The sequence below is a fragment of the Vulpes lagopus genome, chromosome 4, assembly GCF_018345385.1.
Source record: "Vulpes lagopus strain Blue_001 chromosome 4, ASM1834538v1, whole genome shotgun sequence".
Taxonomy (NCBI): Eukaryota; Metazoa; Chordata; class Mammalia; order Carnivora; family Canidae; genus Vulpes; species Vulpes lagopus.
In genome coordinates, this window is record NC_054827.1 from 102,327,003 (window position 1) to 102,352,788 (window position 25,786).

The window sequence follows — 25,786 nt, forward strand, 5'->3', positions numbered from 1 at the left end:
TGATTGGTGTCACAAAGCCCAAGGTGACATCCTTGAGTAGAGAAAGTTATTCAGCACAAAGACATTCGCTTTTGCTTCTTTTCTTGTTAATCTGGAAACACGAGTGTGCTTAGCTAGCTGTCTTGGAGTTTTTGGCATGTTGGTAAAGCCTCTTCATTGCTCCAAGGCTGAGGGTGGCTGAGCTCTGTGTGAGACCTTTTAGGTCCAGGTTCAGGACTACTCCCAAATCTGTCTAACAGAGCCTTGGTTTCCTGAGCAAAGGGGGCTGTGAAAACCCCAGGCCTGTGCCTTTGCCTTGAATTTGGCACTCTACCACCAGGTTGGTGAAAATGACAAGATGTGCCCACAGGCACTCCTCAGTGAACAGATTGTTAGAAAAACTCAAAATATCATTTGCCAATTTTAAGAAAATGTCCAAATATCAGCAAGCGCTTACCCCCACTGCCTTTTTTCGGCATTTAACAACATCCTGGTTGTGGGTCTTTAGCTATAATTTGCATAATGTAAACATATGACTGAGTCATAAATCTGTTTCCTATTTATACTGTACTTAATTTTTTGGTTGTTTTCAAGAATGTATTGTAATAAATATTCATAAGCTCCAAGCAATCTCGCTCCGGACCTTTCCTTATATATAAGAGTGCTTTAAATAAAGTTTTTGAATGTCTTCCTCCTGGCCGGGGCTCTATTGTGCTTGCTGAAGTTTTGCACGAATTCCAAAAAAGTGTGCAGGTGTAATCCATACCTCATGATCTTTAATCTAGTAGTTAGAAGCAGACACGATGGCATAAATGCATGTCCTGTGGCTTGAAACATATGGGCTCTGTAGCTGATGGTATCCCTAGGTCCTCGTCACAGCTTTGACCTGTTTGTCACTTCATCTGCATGCTCATTTGTGACCACTGAGTGTACTGTCCCCAGTTCATTTGAAATTCTGCTTGAACAGTTGTTTTATATATTTTTTAATTAAAAAAATATTTTATTTATTTATTCATGAGAGACACACACACACAGAGAGAGGGGCAGAAACATAGGCAGAGGGAGAAGCAGGCTCCATGCAGGGAGCCCGATGTGGGACTCGATCCCAGGACCCAGGATCACATCCTGGGCTGAAGGCAGGCGCTAAACCGCTGAGCCACCCAGGCTTCCCGTCCGGGAAGGCCCTGTGTGTGTGTGTACCTGTGGTTAGATGGCATCTAAAGGGATCTGTAGCTGTTTGACAAGCCCCAGGTATGAATTAATTATTGAGAAGCTGGTGAAATCCATCATGGCCATTTCCGATAACCCTCTGAGCAAATGAAAAACATCCTAAAACAAAAAATAAAAAACAAAAACAAACAAACAAACAAACAAACAAAGAACATCCTAGAGTTCTGAATTCCTGGGTGGAGGGGGCACAAGCAGTTAACATTCATGACAGGCTGCTCTTAGGATGTAAGTAATGAAGTTCTCCAGCTTCCCCCTTGAATAAGCAAGGAATGCTTTCACCAGCAAGGTGGTTTGAGAAGCACATGCCTTTGTTCCTGTGGGGCTCAATCTTGGTGGTTTCCCTGATCAGAGGCTAGTTTGTCACCAAGGCTGCTGACATTTGCCCCCCGCCCCTGTTCTTTAGTTACCTCTGTACTTCTCAAGGGTCTTCTCTTTCATTTCTTCCCCCTTGTTTTGTTATCCCTCCTATTTTAAAATTATTAACTGATGGCAAGTGTTTACAGAGATGAAAAAAAAAAAGACTCCTTATCAAAAAAAGCTGTGGTCTTTTTCTTACTTCCCGCATTAAATCAGAACTGCGTTCCAGATTTCCATCAGTTGATGGCCTTTGGCCTTTCTCATTTCCTGTGACTTGCAGAATAGAATAGGATGAACCTGGACTATAGCATCAGAGACAACTAATTTGGCATCCTGGTTCTGCCAGCTGCCTGGGAAGGGACTCAGAGAAATGATTTGGTCTGAGCCAGTTTTGGCCTTTGCAAAATGGGACATCCCACCTCCTAGGGTGGTTGGGAGAAGGAAGTGATTTGTGATAGAACCTCTGATACTGTGGATCATCCCGGGCAGAAAGTAGGCACAAGGGCAGCCCAGGTGGCTCAGTGGTTTAGCACCACCTTCGGTCCAGGGCCTGATCCCGGAGACCTGGGATCGAGTCCCACAGCAGGCTCCCTGCATGGAGCCTGCTTCTCCCTCTGCCTGTGTCTCTGCCTCTCTCTCTGTATCTCTCATGAATAAATAAATAAAATCTTAAAAAAAAAAAAAAAAGAAAGTAGGCACAACACTAGCAGGATTCTTCTATCATGGCGCACCTTTGCTTGTTTTCCCTCTGTCTTTGGGTGTTGTGTTACAGAAGCATGGGATTTTAGCGTAGGAGGCCTTCTTGTCACCTGCAGACCAAACATTGGCTGCTGAATTACCTCCCTGATGAATTCTGCTTGCACACCTCATGGGTAGGAAGGCGGTACCACACTAGGTCAGTTTAGTCTATTGTTTGAACAACCTGAATGTAAGAGAGCTGTTCCTTCTACTGATCCCAAACTGCCTCATTGGATAAATGTTATACAGTCCATCTGAAAGCAACCAATGATCATGGTTGAACCAGGGAGGATGTGTCTCTATACTACTTGGGGAAGAAAAAAAAGAAACACATGGCAATTCTCATCCTCAGAAAGCACAGTGAGCCTCAGCATTGAAGTGGGCTGCTGGAAAGCAGACATGACCTGGGACTGCATTAATGGAAGGATAATCCCCCAGTGCAATTACAGCTCTGTTTTCTTTGGTGCTGCTCAGGCCACATAGGAGGCAAACCGGCACTTATCCATGGAGAATAACCGGTTGATGAGAAGGCTTGAAACCATTTAAAGAAGGCTTGAGGAAGCCAGGGCTATTTAGCTTTGGAGGAGGGAGGCAGGGGTCCAGAAACTCACGATCAAAGGGCTGTTTTAGATCATTAGATGCAGTATTTTCCAAGATGATTTTAGGTGGTGCGATTGAATTCCAGAAGGAGAAAAAGGATGGCTAATCTTTAGAATTTTATTTCAATCCTAAATATATCAAGGAAAAAGTTTTCATTTCCACTAACGTGCCTTTGATGCTTATCTAACACTTGTTCATCTTAAAAACAAAGGAAAATAAGAAAACAGTCCTCCCCGCTGAGAGCCCATAGCTAGAATTGAAAGATTTGTCTAAGACTTATTTTTATAACAGCAAATGATGCCTCTTTTGTGGTAGGGCTAATAAGGTTGGTGTATGAATCTGTCAGAATCAGGAAGGTGGCATCTGGGGGACGTGAGCTTCTAGTCTGGGGCCTCTGCATCCTGGGAAACCTGTTCTACTCTGGGACAGCTCTGACTATTAGAACATTTTTCAGGAGTCCAAACTGATATATCCATATGTCTCCTCCCTGGCCTAGTTGCCCCTACTGGGGCCATCCAGACTTGTAGGTATGACTCCTCCACAGGACATATCTTCCCAAGCTTGGGCCAGTTGCCATGTCTGTCACACATTTCTCAATCTTCAACTGTTCCTCCTGTGACGTGGGCTCCAGAGCTTATTCCATCCTGGATTCTTCTTTTATTCAGATCTAGGCTTCTCCTGGAAAATGGTGTCCAGGACTGATGTCATGGATGCTATGGTGGAAAGAACCTGGCTTTTGGAGTCAATTAGACCTGACTTCAAATCCTCTGTCCCTGGTGAATGGGGTGGCTTGGGTTAAATTATTTAGCATCTCTGAGCTTCAGTCTCCTTTTACTTAGTGGTGTGGCCCGTAGCCCAGCAGCAAGACATCACCAAGAAGCTTGTTAGAAATGCAGGAGTTTGGGCCCCACTCAGGCCTGCTGAGTCAGAATCTGTAACAAGATCCCCAGGTAACTGGCACATTACTGTCAAAGAAATGCTTGCTCAAGAACAGTGAGACTCGAGTGGTGGCTGAGAGATTTTCTCCCTCCTCTCTGATGTTCTACTTCCAGAACTTAGCCTCAGTGTGCCATGGCATTTCAGTAGAACCAACCCAAGGTTTGACTCACCTCCAGCTAATAGTTAGGTCACTACTATACATATCTGGCTTCTGGGCTTTTTAAACACGAGCTCATTTTTTTTAAAGAGTTTATTTATTTATTCATAAGAGACACACAGAGAGAAGCAGAGACACAGGCAGAGGGAGAAGCAGGCTCCTCACAGGGAGCCCGATGTGGGACTTGATCCCAGGACTCCAGGATCATGACCCAAGCCAAAGGCAGATAATCAACCATTGAGCCACCCAAGTGTCTCCACAAGCTCATTATTAAGACATGACCCTATCTTCCAAAATTTGTGGAGCTGATGTTTTGAACCTACAGGAAAGACTACCTTTATTCCCATTATATATATATATATATATATATATATATATATATATATACACATACATTTATTGAGTCATAGTTGACATATAAACAAGTACCCATTTAAAGCATACAGTTTGATAGTTGTTAGTATCTTCACAGAGTTGTGCATTTATCACCACGTGTAATTTTCACTATCCCTCAAGGAAACCAACCTTCTCCGCTTATGTATCACTTCCTTCTGCCCACCTCTCCTCTTCAGCCTTAGGCAGTCTATTCTGTTTCTTTATTTTTAAAAATTTATTCATGAGAGACACAGAGAGGCAGAGACATAGGCAGAGGGAAACATGGGCTCCCTGTGGAGATCCCGATGCAGCACTCGATCCCAGGATCCTGGGATCACGACTTGAGCCAAAGGCAGACACTCCACCACTGAGCCACTCAGGTGCCTCAGTCTATTCTGTTTCTATGAGTTTGCCTATGCTGGACATTTCCTATGATGGAATCATGCAGTGGTTTTGTCTCACTTCTTTCACTGAGCATGATGTTTTCAAGGATCGTCCATGTTGTAGATGTTGCAACACTTGATTTATTTTTATGGCTCAATACTATTCCACTTTATGGATAAACTACACTTTGTCTCTCCATTTACCAGTGATGGACATTTGGGTCATTTCTACCTTTTAGCTATTACGAATAACGCTGCTGTGGAAATTCATGTACAAGGTTTTGGGTGGATAGATATGCATATATCTTTTCTAGTCAGTGTTTTTTTTCCCTTCAAATGGATAACCAGAAGTGCAGTTGCTGGACCATATAGTAGTTTCATTTTAAATTTTTTGAGGACCTTCCATACTGTTTCCTTTTTTATTTTTAAAGATTGCACTTATTTATTCATGAGAGAGAGAGAGGGAGAAAGAGAGAGAAACAGAGAGAGAGATAGAGAGAGAGAGAGAGGCAGAGACATAGGCAGATGGAGAAGCAGGCTGCATGCAGGGAGCTTGATGTGGGACTCAATCTCCGGACTCCGGGATCACACCCTGAGCCGAAGGCCGATGTACAACTGCTGAGCCACCCAGGCGTCCCCATACTGTTTCCCATTGTGGATGCACCAATATACATTTCCACCAAGAGTGCACAAAGGTTCCCTTTCCTCCACATCCTCCCCAGTAGTTGTTGTCTCTTGTATTTTTGATACTAGCCATTTTTAACAGAGATGAGGTGATGTTCTACTTTTTGGTTTGCATTTCTCTGTTGGTTAGTGATATTGAACAGTTTGTCATGTACCTGTTGGCCATGTGTATATCTTCTTTGGAAAAAAAAATGTCTCTTCATATTAAATGTGTTCTGAGACTCAGTTTCCAATATGTGGAGGGGGTGCTTTCCCATACAACACCCAGTAATTCTCCATAGACCAGCTGAGTGTTACACCGTTCAACTCAGTTCTGACACCATTTACCCAGAGGTAGCATCGGATCCCACAGGGTAAGGGTTTAACTACAAGACACACCACATCCCCTGCAGATGGTAGTTGCAAGCCCAGATTTTTACTTTAATTTTGACCAATTGGCTACAGATTGGAGGTTCCCACGAACTTCTCTTTGAACTTCAGATGCCAGTTGCACATCCAGGTGGTTACCTGTGCTTCAGACTGCCTGGCTATAAAATCAGAGTTTCCTATTTCTTCAGTTTGATTTGTTTGCTAGAGTGGCTCACAGAGCTCAGAGAAACATTTCACTTGCTATATTTAAAATCAGCATGGTTTATATAAAAGGATCAAACTCAGAAGAAGCAGATGGAAAAATTGTATAGGGCCAGGTATGTGGAAAGGGCGAGGAGCTTTCATGTCTGCTCCAGGCACACCAGTCTCCTCGCACCTCCTCTTGTTCACTAGTCTGGAAACTCTCTGAGCCATTCTCCTTCTTTTTTTTTTTTTTTTAATTTTTTTAAATTTTATTTATTTATGATAGTCAGAGAGAGAGAGAGAGAGAGAGAGAGAGAGGCAGAGACACAGGAAGAAGGAGAAGCAGGCTCCATGCACCGGGAGCCCGACGTGGGATTTGATCCCAGGTTCCCAGGATCGCCCCCTGGGCCAAAGGCAGGCGCTAAACTGCTGCGCCACCCAGGGATCCCCGCCATTCTCCTTCTTGATATGGACATGATAGATTAAATCATTGGCCACTGGCAATTGATTCGACCTCGAGCCCCCTCTTCCTCTCAGAGGTTGAGGTGATGAGATTGAAAGTGGACATGACTATTTACATCGCTGGTTCTCCTGACCACCAGCCTCTATCTTTAGAAGCTCCAATAGTCGCCTCGGTAACATAACAAGAAACAGCTTTGTCACTTAAGAAATTGCAATGGTTTTAGGAGCTCTGCCAGAAATGGGGGATGAAGATCAACTATATATATATGTTCCTTATCATAAGTCACAGTATCACACAGATCCTCTGCCAATTTTGTGATAGGATTGTTTGTTTTGCTGTGGAGTTGTAGGAGTTCTTTATATATTTTGAATAGTAACCCTTTATCAAATATATGATTTGCAGATGTTTTCTCCTATTTAGTAGGTTGCCTTTTCATTTTGTTGATGGTTTTCTTTGCTGTGTAGAGGCTTTGCTTTTCAATTTGATGAAATCCCACTTGTTTATTTTGCTTTTGTTGCCTTTGCTTTTGGTGTCACATCTCAAAAAAAAAAAAAAAATCATTGCCGAGACCAATGTCAAGGAGTCATTGTGGTTTTTAAAAAATTTTATTTATTTATTTTATGTTTATTTTTATTTTTTAGACTCACTGTAGTTTTGATTTGCAGTTCCCTGATGACTAATGATGTTGAACATCTTTTCAAGTGTTTACTGGACATTTTTATAACTTCTTTGGACAACTGTATCTATTCAGACTCTTTGCCTGATTTTTACATTGGATTATTTGCGTTCTTGTTTTAGAATTGTAAGAATTCTTTATATATTCTAGATACAAGATCCTTACTAGATACATGATTTGCAAAAATTTTCTTCTATTTTGTGGGTTGTCTTTTTACTTTCTTGATGCTGTCCTTTGATGCCCAAAAGTTTTAACATTTTTATTATGCTCAGTATATCTATGTTTGGTTGCTTGTGCTTTTGCTGTCATATCTAAGAAAACTTTGCTTGTTGGAAGAGGAAGTCCTTCTATCCAGTCAGACTCTTCTTCAGAAGGTATTTTACTTTCTGAAGTGGTGCATTCTTTCTTTTTTTATTTTAAGCTTCTTTCTTTCTTTCTTTCTTTCTTTCTTTCTTTCTTTCTTTCTTTCTTTTTCTTTCTCTCTTTCTTTCTTTCTCTCTCTCTCTCTACCCCATGGGGCTTGAACTCACGAACCCAAGATCAAGAGTCTCATGTTTCACTGACTGAGCCAGCCAGGTGCCCCTAAAGGTATGCATTCTTTAGTTTTTAATCCAAGTAATTAAAAAAAATACTGGTTTTTTTTTTTTAAGTAGGCTCCACACCCAGTGTGGAGCCCACTGTGGGGCTTGAACTTACAACCCTGAGATCAAGACAAGATCTGAGGTCAAAAGTAGGTTGCTTACCTGACTGAGCCACCCAGGTGCCCCTGGAAATGCTGGTTTTTAAAATTCATGCAGTTATCATACCACTGAACATACACTCATCCCATTATTTAGCATACATTTCTGGTTCATCCACAAGGGTATTTAAAGAGGTTTTATGAAATGCATGCCCAAGATTAAGAATGGAGGGAAATCTGGCTAGTGAAATTAACATTACATATGTTTAATTATTTTCCTAACACTAGCCTGGAACACTTGTCAGAAAAGGGAGTGAGGCCAGTGTATCTTCTTTGGTCTTGGTGAATTCATGCTGATTTTAAATCCCATCTTTGTTTTCTGGGGTCCTTATGGACCATCTTTTATAATTCACCCTAGACTGTCATGAAGAGGGGATGTTCAGGGAACCAGGGATAGGTTCCAAGATCTCCATCTTCCCCTCACACACTAGGATAGCACTGGTTCATTTTTGGGTTTTTTTTTTTTTTTTTTGGTCCACTTCTGACCTCCCATGCTCTCTGAGATGAAGGGTTATAGCTTCAGAATCACATTCACAGGACTTTCTGGCCCCTGGGACATAAATTCACTGTGTCTAGAGACTTGAGCTTCTCCAAAAGTAGCTCATGAACCCCTCTTGCCATTCCACTATTTCCAGTGGCCAACCTTGCTCCTAATTTGGTGACATTCCACTTTAACAGTGAAGATGGTCCTCTGTGACTGTTAGAGCATCTGGCTAAGGTGTGTTCCTCCCTCCACGTTCTCCCCTCCGAGTTGAGCCAGTCTCCTCTGGCTGCTCTTCTATTTTCTTGAATGTTTTCCCAGCCAGCCCAGACTTACTCAGTGCTCCAGCCTTTCCCATGTGATCTTAAAGGATTGTGCTGGGCCTGGGGGCCTGGCCTTTGTTATGAGGGGGCTCCCATCTCTCCACTCATTCTTTTTATTTTTTTTAAAGATGTTATTTATTTATTCATGAGAGACACAAAGAGAGAGAGAGAGAGAGAGGCAGAGACATAGGCAGAGGGAGAAGCAGGCTTAACTCAGGGAGGCTGATGTGGGACTTGGGACCACTGATTCGGGATCACGACCTGAGCTGAAAGCACATGTTCAAACCACAGAACCACCCAAGTGCCCCCCACCCCCACACTTATTCTCTTAACATCTGGTCCTTTCTATTGGAAGGTTTCTCTGCAAGCTCCTGAGCCACATATGTAGTTTTCCTAGGTGATCTCTACCTATTCTCCATGTTAGGAAACTTGCCAGGTTTTTTTTTTTTTTTTTCCAGCACTTTTTCTGACAATGATCTGTTCAATTTTTTTTTTTTTCATATAAAACCTAGTGGTCAGATGATCAGAGTGGATGGTGAAGAATGTCCAGAGGCTGATTAAAAGCAGCAATTTATAATTGCATCAAATGAAGAAGAACCGATGCCAGAGTGCTACAGAAGTTTCCAGAATAAGGGGTCTTTTGGGTCTTGCTGGGTGTGGGGAGGGGCCAACCCTGGTTCTTGGTAGGGAAATGGCAGTCTGGTCAAAATAGGGGGCAGGGGTTTTCCACTGTCTATTTCCTGGGATCTCTGGTTCTCTCTCCGGCATTTGCGCTCATTGGTAGTCATGCAGTGGCCATACAGGCTGCTCCTCTGCCCTGCAGGGCTAGGGGCTCTGTACCTGATGGAGTGCCTGCAGAGGCACAGGGGACCTGGAAGATGGTCCCCATCACCCACTCCCTGCAGTTCCACATCTTGGAGAGTCTGGCCATGACTCACACCAGTCCCTTCTTTTAATACATATATACATACATACATACATAAGAGAAAGCAGACTGGGGAGAGGGCAGATGGAGAGGGAGAAGCCGACTCCCTGCTGAACCAAGAGTCTGATGCAGGGCTTGATCCTAGGAGCCAGGATCATGACCTGAGCCGAAGGCAGATGCTTAACTGACTGAACACCCAGGTTCCCCTCACACCAGTCCCCTTCTTTGAATATTTTGATGTGTCCTTTCTCAGGGCCTTCTCATGATGCCCCTGGCCCTTGGCTGCAAGGAGGCCATGCTGAGGGCAGTTAGAAAGATGCCTAGTGATGCTCTGCAGGGTGAGTAGGTTCTGGGGCTGGATACATGGGTCCTGTTCAGATCTTCAGCCCTTTGCAGAATGCCTTCTGCATGCCCAGAGGGAGGATGAATAGAAAGACAAGCTAACAAACCCTCAGGAGGTGGTTAGGGCCGAGGGCTTGTCTGGCGGGGAGGGTACTGGTTGGACAAACAGTGGGAGTGACACAGGATTGGGGGTGGATAGCAGGTGCGGGAGGAAGGGCTGGGGAAGGCTTGGGTTTCAGCTGGGCTTGGTGGTGGTACCAACAATGCTGGGTGACTTGGAAGGAAAAATTTGGGGTGAGGGTAAGCTGAGCTCTGAAGGGTCTGTGGGACCTCAAATCAGACAGAGGGGTTTGGGTGGGGCCCTGGGGCCTGGGCACATCTTCAGGGTGGGGCACATCACTTTGTAGTTGGTCACCTGTGGCTGTTGGTCTCTTCAGTCATTTCCTGTGGCTGGTCTTCTTCGGGGGATGGTCAGCTCTTTGAGGGGAGGGCTCTTCCCAGACCCTGTTGGGTGAATTCTTGTCAGCTTCCCATGCAGGGCAGACAGATTGTGCAGGGGAGGCGGCAAGGCTGATAGGAAAGCAAGATACTTCCAGAGAAGGCAGCCGGAGGAGAGATTGTTTGCAGTCTTCACCACATGTTGACTTCTCTGATTAGAACATCTATCCCCCTAGCTCGCTTCCAGGACGTTTTGTGACCAAGCATAACACTCATCCTTCAAATTGCTGCTAATTTATTTACAGTTTTTGGTGATTGCATGTCATGTGCACCCTGAGAAAAACAAGCAGGGGATCAAAAAATGATGATTTTTTCCTGGAAAAGCATGCCCATTCTAGGCCTGCAGCGGTAGCAAGAGCCAAGGCAAACACTCGGATGAAATTGGAACCGCCGCGGAGCCCGCCTTCCCAGTGGCTGTCATAGGCCGGGTGGGATTGCAACACGCCAGGCCCGAGTCCAGTCCAAGCCGACGCTGGGCTGTGTTCAGGGCAGGTGGGTGGGGTGGTTGGGCGTTGGGGGTGTGCCCCTGAGCTGCCCAGGGGGCTTCAGGATTGGGGAACCCTACCTGGGATGCTCCTCACCCTGAGCGCTCTGTCCAGCTTTCTGGGGAGGGGTCAAGGTCAGAAGGCTGGAAGGGAACGTGGTGGCGGAAGGGTGCCATGAATTTCTGACCCCCAGAAAGGGACGCCGCTAGGGCAGCTCCAAGTCCTGAGTGTGCCTTAAAGGGAAAGGCCTAACCTCCTGGAGTTGGGGTGGGGAGATGAATGGGGCTTAAACACAGCTCTACTGAGCAGGATGAGCCTGTCAGTCTGACCCAATGAAATGGTTTCTGTATACCTGGTAAAAAGCAGGCTAGGCTACTAAGGCAGGGGTGGAGAGGCTTGTAGGCCTGGTAAACTCTGAATTTCATCATGAGGAGGAGTAGTTGCAGGTTTTTTTTTTTAATTTAATTTTTAATTTTTGTTTTTTAAAAGATTTTATTTATTTGTTCATGAGAGACACAGAGAGAGAGGCAGAGACACAGGCAGAGGGAGAAGCAGACTCCATGCAGAGAGCCCGACGTGGGACTCGATTCCGAAACCCCAGGATCACATCCTGGGCGGAAGGCAGACACTCAACTGCTGAACCACCCAGGCATCCCTTTTTTTAATTTTAAAGATTTTATTCATTTATTCATAGGGGACACAGAGAGAGAGGCAGAGACACAGGCGGAGGGAGAAGCAGGCTCCCCACAGGGAACCTGACGCGGGACTCAATCCCAGGACCCCGGGATCACGCCCTGAGCCAAAGACAGATGCTCAACCACTGAGCCACCCAGGCGTCCTACTTTCTTTTTAAAAAAGATTTTATTTATTTAATTGCAGTTTTTCTGGCTTTGAAACGTGGTGTCCCCACAAGGTCATGAAACCATGTGTCCAGGGACCACCTGGTTAGCAGGCACCCTATTATGCAGCTTCCCCTGATCATGTGGATGTTGGATCTTGGTGTTTGAGCCTGTGCTTGCTTTTCTGGGTATTGCAGAGGTAAACATTGGCCCAGGTTGGGTTCCTCCTCCCGTCTTCCACATGGGTGGAGTCCCACTGAAGTGGTTTTAACAGTTTGGGGGAGAAGAGTTCTGGCCAGGAATGCACCTGCTCTTCCCGGCAGTGAAGATGACTCCCCTGACCCCACCCCTGGGTCAGTAGGACCCAAGTTCACTTAAGCTAGAGGATCTCCGTGCTAGAAATGGAGGGCTCTGTTTCCCTTGGGCAGTGACTGGTGCAGATTGAAGAGCTATTCACAGTGACAGCGTCGCGTTTGGGGAACACATGTTGGCTATTTTTTGGGATTTTCTTCTTTATTCCCTGTTAATTTATGGCACTTATTGTGAGTTGGATTTAAGCATAGGGGAAAACAGCATCTCGCAAACAAAGACATGTCATTCTTACCAAGGGACGAATGGTATTTGCAAAACAGGGAAGGTCCAAGGAAAATATTTCTAGTGCCAAAGATGGAGCCATTGTCTGGGGGTGGAGGTGCGTCTGTGAGGCATCCAAGTGTTTTACCAGTGCCCTTTGGGCTGTCTGCACCTCTCTCTACTTCCCGGAGTCCTGAAAAACTCTCTGTGCTTGCACTGGTCCAGCCTGGGGCTTTAAGATTCCCTTTCTAGATGGACTAGCTTTGATGAGGGTTTCTTTCTGCCCCACCACCCCACAGTCCAGGATCTACGCACCCCATCTTGTCCCCCTTCCTTGAGTTAAGATCTAGATGCATGAAAACAAAATTGCTTAAGGCAAGAAAGGCCTGAGAACCACAGGGAGGCTGTTGCAAATCTGCTGCAAACCAGATGTTTCTCTCTCCATGGCAGAGAGGCGCCCAAGTTCATGGGGCATCTGGGGAAGTGTTTTCCTTTAAGGAAGACATCTGTATGGGAATGGTAGCCCGAGTAATGCGATGTGACAGTTGCTATGTCAACTTGCGGATTTTTTCCCCTCCCCTTAAATTATTGACCGGCTTGGTCAATGTTGCATAAAAGTCATGCAATGCCTTGGAATGTGTTTATGTGCTGTCCTCTGCCAGAACTTTTCAGCGTTCTTTTTTTTTTTTTTTTCCCTATGTGTATTTTGCTTTTGGGAAGATGGCCTGTCACTTTGGTTTAACTATACCCTTTTTTGGCGGAACTGCTTATTTCTTAGATTTGTAACGGGGCAACTGATGGCAGCTTAGACTCCAGGGGAACCATCAAGGTGGGGCAGGGGGTGGGCAGTGGTGGGGGCGGCCTTAAAGCCCTTTCCGTTGTGATTGAAGAAGTGTAGACCAGGGACCAGGACATGAACAACCTGCGGTCAGTGTGAGGAGGTAAGACGAGTGTGTGTAAACCCTTCTGCCACGGTTCCCAGGATGCTATGGGGGCAGGGACCTGCTCTGCGTCTCTGCTCAGCTGTGGGCTGTGTCTCCAGCTGCCTGCTGGCTGCCCTGACCTCGCTGTCTCTAACAGGCATTTCAAAACTGAGACTTTCACGTCTCCATCGCTTTGTCTTCACTACTGCCTGGTGAAAGCACCTGTGTCTTTCACTCAGGCTTGAGAGCTGGCTGCCACCCGAGCCTCCCCTGCATCTTCTGCCTTAGACCAGTCGGAGTCCCAGGAGTGTTTAATCTCCCCTGGGCATCTCCCTCCACACCAGCAGGACACTGCTGCTGTCAGCTCCGCTCACTTCTCGCCTGGATCACCGCAGCCTCCCATTGTCCTCCCTGCCTCCAGCCTCACCTGAAACCACTCACTACACTCAGTGAGATCCTTCTCACTGGGCAAGGACAGGAACTGTAGTGCCCCAAGGCTGAAGGTGTAGCCTTTCCAGCATGCTTCTCCTTTTTAACTTCAAAAGGTCTAATTCCTCCTACCTGGGCATAACCCAGCTGTTCTCTTTCTAAAACACCACTGTGATCAAGTCTCTCATTGGTCAGACTCTTCCAGAGACTTCTTATGAAGCTCATAACTAAAGCCTGGTCCTCACAGCCCGCAGCTGTAAAGCCTAGTCTGGCTCAGGCCTTTTACTAGCTCTCTGCCCCAGCCTTCCAGAAAGACTGCAGTGGTCTGAATGTTTGTGTCCCCCCCGCTGTAAATTCATCTGTTGAAATCTAAACCCCAATGTGATAACATTAAGAAGTAGGGGCTTTGGGGAGACGCTCCATCCTCATGAATGGGAATCAGTGCCCTTACCAAAGAGACCCCAGAAGGCTCCCTTGCCCCTTCTGCAACATGAGGACACACCAAGAGAGGTGAACAGTCTGTAACCTGGAAGCGGGCTCTCACCATGACCTGCTCCTGCAACACTCTGATCTCAGACTTCCAGAACTGTGAGAAATATGTTTCTGCTGTTCAAAAGCCTATGCAGGTCTATGATTTTTTCTCATAGCAGCCCAAATGGATGACTGTATAGCCCCTAAGTGGGTGCATGATTGCTGCTCATGTCTTGGAGGCACTGGTCATGGTGTGTGTGGTCATGGCCTGGTCACCTGTGTTGGCCCTACTGGTGCCAAGTACTGTGCCTGGCACTTGTCAGTGCTGAATGAATGGCAGACCCTTTCCCATCCCAAAGTGCCAAATGAAATCCTAAAGTATCCACTATGGTAAGGTTTTTCGGTGCTGGTCTCTCCATTCTTTTTTTTTTTTTTTTTTAAAGATTTTATTTATTTGTTCCTGAGAAACACAGAGAGAGGCAGAGACAAGGCAGGGGGAGAAGCAGGCTCCTGCAGGGAGCCCGATAAGGGACTCGATCTCAGGACCCCAGGATCACGACCTGAGCCAAAGACCAGGTGCCCCTGGTCTCTCTATTCTTGTCACAATGTCTTGGCTTGTCTGTTCCTCACCTTTCATTTCTCTCTTTCTGACTCCATCTCCTTTCACGCCTCCTCTCCTCTCCCTGGCCCTGTCCTCTTGGCTCTCTGTCCATTCCTTCACCTGGAGGGGGCATGGAGCCTCTGGAACCAGTAGGACCCCATTCACATCCAGTCCTAGAGCTGCTGTTTATAGGCACAGGACAGTGAGCAGATTTCTCAGCTCCTCTGAGCCTCACTTGGAACACAAGAGTCAGCTGTGGCAAGCATGAACTTAGATGCTGCCCTTGGTGTTGTGCCAGATGAGAGGTGAGTGCTTGTACCTGTGGTTGTGGTAAGTGTTATTGTTTTCAAGCTGCAACTGGATCATGTCCCTTATTTCTCCAAAGCTTGGTGGCTGGCGGTGGTCTACAGAGTGCATCTGGTCCTAGAGTCCTCCCTGACTGGCCTCCTCCCTGCTCCCTACACATTCAGCCATGGGGCACTACAGTTCCTGTCCTTGCCCAGCTTGCTGTGTGCTCTCACATCTCTGAGGCTCTGTCACTTACCCCACCTGGAGTCCCCTTTCCTGTCTCAGGTACCTTCTATGGAAGACTCACCCGGCCCCTCAGGGGGAATGCCTGCTTCTTCCTCTCTGCTGTCCCTCAGCAAACAGCCTTGACCTGATTCTACTTTATTCTGCTTCGTGTCCCAGGCAATGTCTCTTCCTTTTGAGTTGTCAATGTTTAAGCCAGAGTCTAAATTTGATTCCTTGAGTGGATTTATTATGTGCTTTGCAGGTAACAGTGACTCAACACATGGGTTCAGTGAGTGGCATGTGCTTCAGAATTGTGACCTTTGTGGGAGTCCGTGTACCACTTGGGCGTGCCCTACTGATATGCTCTGTGCTGGAGCAGACGAGGAGGGATGGCATGCACAACCACAGGTGCCAGTGTGGTCCTCCAGGATGTTGCTAATCCATCACAGTGCTCCTTCCTCCTTGCTGAATGGGAATGTGGCCTCAAAATCCTTCTTGGGGAAGCTCCCCTTGGTCATAGCCCATCCTCCCAAGGTGACAGGTGATAAGCAGCTCTCCCTGACCTGTGCTATGGAAAAATCATGTCAGCTTCTTTTTTTTTTTTAAGATTTTTTATTTATTCATTCATGATAGACACAGAGAGGGAGAGAGAGAGGCAGAGACACAGGCAGAGGGAGAAGCAGGCTCCATACAGGGAGCCCGACATGGGACTCAATCCTGGGTCTCCAGGATCACACCCCAGGCTGAAGGTGGCACCAAACTGCTGAGCCACCAGGGCTGCCCTCATGTCAGCTTCTTAACAATGATTGCTTTGTATCTTCATTATAAAAAGCATATTTAAATAAAAAAATAATTTTTTTCCTTTAATAAATTTGAGTAGACAAGATGAAAGGTTTAAAAATTTTGTTGGGGACACCTGTTCAGTGGTTGAACATCTGCCTTTGGCTCAAGTCGTGATCCTGGGGTCCTGGAATCAAGTCCTGCATCAGGCTCCCTGCAGGGAACCTGCTTCTCCCTCTGCCTGTGTCTCTGCCCCTCTCTCTGTGTCTCTCATGAATAAATAAAATTAAAAAAAATTTTGTTGGGAGGTACGGGGTTAAAGTGTGTGTCCTGATCAAGCATGGTGCGTGCCACAGCCTTGGAAGGAAAAACCGAGGGACATAGTGGTCAGCTTAACACTCCCTGATAGAAAAAGGAGCAGTCATGAGAAGATGTGGTGGGTAGAAACTTATCTCCACTTGAGGGAGCAGACAGGATAGCAGTGGTCAAGCTGGGGAAAGAAAGACAGACATTTCCGTGCAAACCAGAGCAGAAAGTTTGGGAGTTCCCAGGAAGAAACGGGAGTGTTATGAAGCAATTTCCATTGTCTCACTGACAAAAGCCAACAAGTAACAAAGGGCTTTTCATACTACTTCGAAATCCCAGAGCACCAATTGGAGAAGTGGAGGAAGTTTCTGGAAACTGACACTGACAAGCTTCAAACATCTTAGGAAAGGCAGTTTGGTGAGGTGAACTCTTTGACCTAACCTGCATAGTGACAGGTGAGAGGATGTTGTGGTCTCCACTTGACAGTGGGGGACTTAAGTCTGGGGCATGGGGTTTAAGGTCACATAACTAGTAACTCGAGAAGCCAGAATTTGAACCCCATCTGGTTCTGAAGTCTGTCTTTTTCCTACACAGGTGCATAGGGTTGTATCTAAATATTTCATGTCCTTTTGCTTTCCGCTAGCAGTAAAGTCTGTTAGAGATTGGTAAATGAATGAAGCTTAGAGTTTGTTGAGATGGTGTTTGTGAAGGGTGAGTGGTCTGTGTCTAGCTTCATTTTTTTTTTCTTTTTTTTTTTTTCTAGCTTCATTTTTATGTGTGTGGATGTCCAGTTGTTCCAGCAACATATGTTGGAAAGACTTTGTTTCATTGTATTGCCTTTGCTCCTTTATCAAAGATCAGTTGACTATATTTATGGGCTTTCCATTCTGTTCCATTGATCTTTTTGTCTCTTCTTTCGCTAAACCACACTGTCTTCATTACTGTAGCTTTATAGTAAGTCTTGACATTGAATAGTGTCTTTCCTTCAAATTTGTTCTCCTTCAGTCTCGTGTTGGCTATTGTAGGTCTTTTGCCTCTCTACATAAACTTTAGAATCAGTGTGTTTATATCCACAAAATAACTTGTTGGTATTTTGATTGGGATTGCACTGAATCAATAGATCAAATTGGGAAGAACTGACATGATGACAATATCGAGTCGTCTTATCTGTGAGCATACAATATCTCATTATTTAGTCCTTTGATTTTGTTTTTCAGTGTTTTGTAATTTTCCTCATAGATCTCGTAGATATTTTGTTAGATTTATGCCCAATATTTCATTATTTGGGGTGCTGATGTAAATGGTTTTGTGTTTTTAATTTCAGATTCCACTTATTCATTGCTGGTATATGGGAAAGCAGTTGGTTTTTGTATATTAGCTTTGTGTTCTGAAAACTTGCTGTAATCAACGTTTGCAGCCCTATCTTTCCATTGTTTGGTCTCATTCTAGCTATTCTTGCTGTTTGAGATGCCCTGAGTGTGGCCTTGGACCTTGGACCTTGTAGGGTTCTGTGCTTCTGCTTACAGGTTACCCTGCCTGTAGCGCCCTTGCCTATTGTCTCTGCCTGTGGAAACCTTACCCATTGATCTAGAACCCAAGCTGTCTGAAATCCTAGGGGATGTTTTCCCAACACCCCTCCACAGAATTGCCTCTTTCCTCTGGGTCCTGGTGACACGTTGGCTCCTATCTTGAGTCCAGTACCTTTAATGCACTGGCCTGTACTGGAGCAGCTTGTTTACTGCTCATTCTCTTCCTCTGCAGGCTGAGAACTCCCAATGGCAAGGATGGGGACTTATTCATCAGCCACTGAGGGCCCAGGACAGACAGCACTATTCATGTGTTTAGGAACTCGGTCATGGGTAGTTGAATACAGTTGATCATGCTGAGCTTCTATGAAGCCAGGCCACTGGGAGTCAGCCGTAGGGACCTCCCTGTCTTAAGTTGTTTGGGAAACCTTGGAGTGTCACAGAACAGAATTCATTACTGGCATTTCTTTGTGGTCTACATCGCCTGTCACTCAGTGGGGCAGGGAAATTAAATTCATGCAGCAAGGCTGGCCTTTAACTCACAAGGCCCTGTTGACTGTTGTCACCACTGGACAGCTTTCTGCGAGTATCCAGTCTCTGCTCAGGCCCTAGATGGGAGACAGCCTAGAGGAGACTGATGATGTTTTCTTTTAAAACCACAGATGTGTGGCTTCCGCTTTCTAACCCTTGGCACTTGCTGGCTTCAGGGTCTTAAGTGATGCCCTGAGGCTGGCTCTTCAGTGCCTGTCAGACCCCAGGATCTGTCCTTTGTCCTTGCTGAGCTGGATACAGTCTCTCTCCCGGGGCTCTGCCACCATTCTGTCCTGCTGTTTCCTCTTGACGAGGTATTATGCTTCTCTGATCAAAAGCTGCTAGTTTCCAGAAGGCTGATTGTGTTTTTTTTAGGAGTTGGTTTGGAGGACAATTTATTTTAGGCCTGTTAAATTTGATTGGACTTCACCTTCATTGTTATGTATCCTTAGCAGCTTAAGATGTGTTTTGAAAAAAACAGTTCAATCTATTTTGTGACAACTGGTGTGACTAATTAATGCTCCTCAGTACACCGTGAAGCTTGCAAGGCACCACACAAATGCCAAATCATAACACGTGTCCTGTTTGAAACTGTCTTAGCAAATTGAACATCTGTATTACAGTAATATACTGTATTAGTAAATGAAACATCTTTTATTGATTCACCTTGTTAAGCAGGAAAATAATCCTTATGGCTTTATAAACCTCCTGTAAGTTCTAGTAGGTGCCATTTTGAACATGAATTTAATTGAATAAATGAAGGCAGGTGTCAAGCATTTAATTGGCCCTTCTCTCTCAGCCAGCTCAATCAATTTTGGAACTATTGTTGATGATGTAATTCACTGATGATAGGAAAATGACATAGTGAATTAGATGCTATTGGTCTTTGGGGAAGAGGGGTTGGTTGGGCAGAGTTAATGCTTAATAACTGACTAATGTCATCGTAACCTGGGCTTTCCAGAGTTTTCTTTCTTTCTTTTCTTTTCTTTCAAGATTTTATTTATTTATTCATGAGAGACACAGATAGAGAGAGGCAGATACACAGGAAGGAGAAGCAGGCTCTATGCAGGGAGCCTGATGTGGGACTCAATCCCGGGACTCCAAGATCATGACCTGAGTCAAAGGCAGATGCTCCATCACTGAGCCACCCAGGTGCCCCTTCCCATAGTTTTCTACTAGAGTTCCTCAAAGAGCAGACAGAAATTGGGAAGAAAGTGGTAGTAAGCTTAACCTGATTGGCCCAAAAAATTGGTGTCAAAATATTGAGCCTAATATTAATGTTCAAATGACTTTTGTTTTCTATTCCATGTTATTTTCCTACACATCTTCAGCTAAAAAGATTTGACTGGGAAGGTGCCTCTTTTTATTGTATGGTTTCTGGACCCATCAGGCTCAGATGCCTGGCTGGAGAAGCTGGTATAAAAATGGCAATTTTATAAAAGATACCAGAGTAGAAACTGTAGTACATCCAGACAATGGAATATTATTCAGTGCTAAATAGATTTTTGAGATCTCTAGCCATGAAAAGATAAGGGGGAAACTTAAAGGCATATTACCAAGTGAAAGGAGCCAATCTGGAAAGGGCTACATACTGTATGATTCCAATTAAGTGACTACTGGAAAAGGCAAAGTAGAGAGAGACACACACAAAAGTATAGAAACAGTTAAAAAAAAAAAATCAGTAGTTGCCAAGGGTGGAATGGCGGTGGGAGGAAGGTGTTAATAGATGGAGACCAGAGAATTTTTAGGGCAGTGAGAATACTTTGTATGATACCATAATAATAGATGTATGTCATTACACATTTGTGCAAACCCGTACAATGTATAACAAGAGTGAACCCTAGTGTAAATTATGGGCTCTGGTGACTATGATGTATCATTGTAGGTTCGTCACTTGTTCAAACATTCCCACTCGGTGCAGATGTTGACAGTGGGGGACACTATACATATGTGTGGGCAATGGGAGGTCTCTGTACCTTCCTCTCAATTTTGCTGCGAACCTAAACTTGCTGTAAAAAATGATCTTAATTTAAAAAAACAAAACAAAACAGAAAACAACCAAAGTAACTTTGGTTAATCAAGGAAAGGAGGGTTGTCCAGCTGAGAGGCAAGAGACAGAGGCCATGATTAGATTTGCCTTTGGAGTGGCCACTCAGTAGGGATGGATCAGGAGGGGAGACTGAGGCAGGGGACCAGCTGAGCACTGTCACAGTTTTCTGTGGATGGTGGCCTGGACCCTGCTGGCATGTGGAGCTGGGGACCAGGGGATGGAGTCCATTATGAGGCAGCAGGTGGAATTAATTGATTTGGTGGCAGTGGTAGGGAGGAGGGAGAACTGACATTTGTCAGCTGTTACCAAGCACGTTTGACACACTGGGCCCTGTGGTGGGTGTTTCACACCCAGTCCTCATCAGAACTTGTCAGCCATCTCAGGTGGTAGGTTTGGACAACTCTGATGAGGAGTTGTAGAGGTCATCTCTACAATAGGACAGAATCCATAGGCCTTGGGGACTATCTAGAGTGAGGTGGGGCAAGAGTTGGGGGAGAAGAGATGTCTCTTCTTTCTCCTGCAGAATCAGCCCTGGAGCTTCCTTATTCAAAGGCATCCCTACCACCCCTGCATGATTTGCCCCATTTCCTAACAACTGACTCATTTCTGGCTTCTGCGAGAGAGCACTGTACTTGGGAGTCCAGTGGCCCTAGCTGGCTGCCTTCAAGCTACTTTACCTCTCAGAGTGTTGATGTCCTCCTCAGAAAAATGCAGGTGACAGTTTCACTGTGAGAAGGGAAAAAAAAATCACGGAAAAGAAGTCAGTGCCAGGCCCAGGGCTGAGGGCGATAAGAAGATTCTGTGCTCGAGGGGCGAGCTGGGTGGTTCAGTCAGTTTAACATCTGCCTTCAGCTCATTTTATGATCTCAGGGTCCTGGGATGGAGCCCCGTATCAGGCTCCCAGATCAGTGGGGAGTCTGCTTCTCTCTCTCCCTCTGCCCCTCCCCCTGCTTATGCGTGTTCTCTCTCTCAAATAAAATCTTAAAAAAAAAAAAAAAAAAAAGAAAAAAGAAGGGACACCTGGGTGGCTCAGCGGCTGAGCATCTGCCTTCAGCCCAGGGCGTGATCCCCGAGTGCTGGGATCGAGTCCTACATCGGGCTCCCTGCATGGAGCTTCCTTCTCCCTCTGCCTATATCTCTGCCTCTCTCTCTGTGTGTGTCTCTCATGAATAAATAAATAAAATATTTTAAAAAAAAAAAGAAGAAAAGAAGAGTACTTGGGTGGCTCGGCAGGTTAAGCATCTGCCTTCAGCTCAAGTCGTGATCCTGGGGTCCTGGGAACAAGCTCTGCATCGTTGGGCTCCCTGCTCCATGGAGGCTCTACTTCTCCCCCTCCCTCTTGATACTCCTGCTTGTGCTCTCTCTGTCAAATAAATACATAAATAAAATCTTTAAAAAAAAAAGATTCTGTGCTCAATGCCCTTTGATAATGTTGGATTGACTAAATAGGGAGTTCTGAGTTGTGGCACATAATTGGATTTCTTGAGAAAACAATGTAATTTTTTTTCCATCAAATTTGTCAGTATTGGTGTGTAGCATTTTTTCCCCAATAGCATCAGGACACACACATCTTGTTTTGGAGGTGGCCTCGGGCCACCTGTGAAGACTTCTGTGAAGTCCCCTTCAGGTCAGAGTGACCACTCTGTCCTGGTCTGTGCTGACAAAGAACTAAGCTCTAGCAATAGCACCTGCTTCACCAACACAGACTTGTGTCGTTTGCACCTTCGGAGTGAGTGGTTGCATGCTTTTGAAATCGCCCCTCTGGTGGCCGGATGGCTGCTGGCACATCATCATTTTCTCTTGGCTTTCTCTTCAGTTGTGGCTGTTTACATAAAGGAGTTCTGGTGGCCCACTGAAGATGTGCTAAGAACCTCTGATCCTGCAAGAGAAGGTCTGATGAAGGTGAGATGGTGAAAATTTATACAGATATTGCAAAACAGGTTTTAAAGTCACTAAGCTTATTAGCATGTTACTAATTGAAAGTAGCCTGCTCGGGTGGATTAGTTTTCTAGTGCTGCTCTAACAGAGTTTCACAGACCACCGGGGGTGGGGGTTGAGGGGCTGAAACAACAGAAATGTATTGAGAAATACATGAGACTGTACTGCCTCACAGTCCCTGAGACTATAAGCGTGGAATCAGTGTTCTTTCTGAGGGTCATGAGGGACAATCTGTCCCCGGCCTCTGTTTTGGCTGCTGCTGGCCTCAGGCATTCCTTGACTTGTAGATGGCCTTTTTCCTGTGTCTTCACATCATCTTCCCTCGGTGGGGTGTGGGTCTGTCTCTGTCCAGATGCAGGTGAAGCAACTCGATCCCTGGGATCGTGCCCTGAGCCTGTTGGACCCTGGCTCACGGGTGCCAACGTGTCCCGGCGGACGCCCCAGAGACTCAGACCAGACAGGCAGATGCAATTAGCAAGAGGGTTTATTGGACGTTTGCGTTTCCTCCAAAGAGGAAGAGAGCCCCGATTAGCAATTACAGGTATCTTTTAAAGGTAAAAGGAAAAAAAACGCTTAAAGACAAAAGAACCGCGGGAGTCCCATAGCATCCAGGTTGATTTCTCAGAAGGTCAACATGAACCTATTCAGGGACATTCCAATCAGGGTGTGTGGGGGGAAATGGTTTTCTTATCACAAACAGAATGCTTTTTGTTGCTAAAACTTCAGGAAGGCACCTGGATGGGCTGCCTCTGGATTAGGGCTGATCCTACTTACAGGGGGGGTTTCTTCATTCCCTCCTCTTTGTTTGGGCTGATTTTAACCTTAAAATCTTAGGGAACATTTATTTTTTTCAGTTTGGAGGGCCATTGTTAATACCAGAGCTTGGGTAATGGACAATTTTTCTCGGATGAACTGGAGCAGCCGGTTAAGGATGCAGGGGCCGAAAGTTAGCAGCAGGAGCAGGATAACTAGAGGGCCCATAATGGTAGAGATTAGGGTGGTCAACCAGGGAGACTGATTAAACCAGCTTTTAAACCAGCCCTGCTGGGCCTCCCGGTCCCTTTGTCTTTTATTTAGCCTATCCCTGAGTTTGGCCATGGAGTCCCTGATGACTCCAGAATGGCCTGCATAGAAACAGCATTCTTCTCCTAGGGCCGCACACAGTCCTCCCTCTTTCAGGAGTAGTAAATCCAAGCCTCTCCTGTTTTGAAGTGCTACTTCTGAAAGTGAGGTGAGGGACTGTTCTAACTTAGAAACGGACTGCTCTAGTGCCCGTAGATCCTCATCTACAGTTGCCTGGAGTTCTATATAACGTCGTGAGCCCTGGATCAGAGCAGCTGCGCCAGTACCCACCCCAGTGGCGACCCCTAGTCCCAACATAACGACTAGGGTTAGGGAGACAGGTTCGCGCCGAAAACGGGTGGGATGTTCATCATACTGATTTTCTAGAGTTTCAGCAGGGTGAGAGAACGCCCTGGGTATGATCTGCACCATGACACAGAAGTCGTTTGAGCTATTTAGAACCTTAGCTGACACACAGGGGGTGAGGACTTTGTTGCATGCCCACCAAGTTCCCGGCTGGGGCTCCAGGTAAGAATCAGTCCCCAAAATCGGGGTGGTAGTGTTGCAGAGTCCCTGGTAGCCCCGGGGGGGGGGTGTAGTTAGCCTTGACAGTGATGTAATCCCAGGAGGAGGAGGGCCTCTCATCCTGTATCTCCCTAGTCTCGCACCCCCAATTTTTACAATAGAAGTATTCCCCTCCTCCACAGGTGGGATTTAGCCTGCGATCTCTGTGGTACCCGGGACAGACATAAAAGGGAAGAGTGCTTAACATGGCCCTTCTGTCAGGCGTGCCACATCCTCCCCATGGGTCTAATCCCAGTCGCCCTGGAGGGCTTTCTCAGTTAGGGGCTCTAGAGGTGTCCAAGTATCCCTCTAGGTCCCATGGGCTAGGGGCCCCTATGGTTAGCTTGCATAGGTCAGGATATAGGTTAGGCCACCAGGTTCCCACGGGGGCGGTCTTAGTTATAGCCTAGACCTCGTCACCCCCAGACGTTAGTACCTGCCAGGTTAACATTTTGAGGGCATGAGGGTCACCTTTGGCGGAGGTGAAGAGCGCTAGGAGAGGTAGGAATATAACAACTGTCATTGAACAATTTTTGAAAGTCTTATCTTGAGCGGGTTTTGGGTGCGGTGGAGCTTCCATTGGGGTGGCTCGCCCGGTCCGTCCTGGCTGGCGTCAGCGGTGCTCGTTGATGGGGCGCGCTTGACGTGTGAGGCGTGGACCCAAGCAGCAATGCTGTCTACCTTTAAGGCGGTTGGGGTGGTCAGTAGTACAGTGTATGGGCCCTTCCAGCGGGGCTCAAGCGTCCTGGACTGATGTTTCCTGATGTAGACGGAGTCACCGATCTGGAACGGGTGTGGGTCGGTTGTGTCTCCGGGGCGGTAGACAGCCGCAAGGGGTTTCCAGATCTGGCGCTGGATAATCTGGAGCGCCTTTAGCCTGTCCTGTAAACCGGGAGTGTTAGCAAGAGGGTCAATAGCAGAATCTAGTAAGTCTGTTACTGGTGGGGGGCCTCCATAGAGAAGCTCGTAAGGAGTTAGCCCATGGCGCGCTGGAGTGTTCTGGACTCGGAACAGGACCATGGGGAGGAGTTGGACCCAGTCTCTAGTGCCAGTCTCCAATGTCAATCTGGTTAGGGTCTCTTTAATTGTTCTATTTATTCTTTCTACCTGCCCTGAGCTCTGGGGTCTGTATGCACAATGTAATTTTTAATTTATCCCCAGTAATCTGGCCACCAACTGACTTACCTGGGAGACGAAGGCGGGGCCGTTGTCCGACCCTATTACCTTGGGCAGTCCAAACCAGGGGAAAATTTCTTCTAGGATTTTCTTGACAACCACCTGGGCAGTTTCTCGTTTGGTGGGGAAGGCTTCTGTCCATCCTCCTGTGGGCCTAGTGCAGCGGCCCGTGCTGTTTCATCGGCCATCCTGTTCCCCTCTGCTACTGGGTCGTTGCCTCGCTGATGCCCCGGACAGTGAATTATCTACCACGGCCGCCCCGGCTTTCAGTTCACCATTTCGTAGAAAGCTACTCCCCTCGGTGTACCAGGTTGCTTCAGCATCTGGCAAAGGCTGGTCCGTCAAGTCCCTTCTGGTGCCATGGACCTCGGCTAGGATCTGGTGGCAATCATGCATTAGCAGGGAGGGGGACTCGGTTTCTGGAAGCAAGGTGGCCGGGTTTAGGGATGTAGCCGTTCCGAACCGTATCCGCTCGGAATTCAGTAGCATGGCCTGATAATGGGTGACCCGGGCGTTTGAGAGCCATTGATCAGGGGGCTGGCGGATGACTGTCTCTATAGCGTGGGGGGGCCACCACA

At 46.3% G+C, this 25,786-nt stretch overlaps 1 protein-coding gene across 5 annotated transcripts in view; it reads left to right on the forward strand.

Moving 5' to 3' along the window:
* The window catches only part of LOC121490030 (protein FAM169B-like), a 101,505-nt gene that overhangs the window by 33,463 nt on the left and 42,256 nt on the right, over positions 1-25,786 (forward strand). For all 5 annotated transcript variants that reach the window (XM_041753588.1, XM_041753590.1, XM_041753586.1 and 2 more), the window contains exon 4: positions 22,285-22,370. In XM_041753588.1, the coding sequence (XP_041609522.1) occupies positions 22,285-22,370 (86 nt within the window). The remainder of the gene's footprint in view (positions 1-22,284; positions 22,371-25,786) is intronic.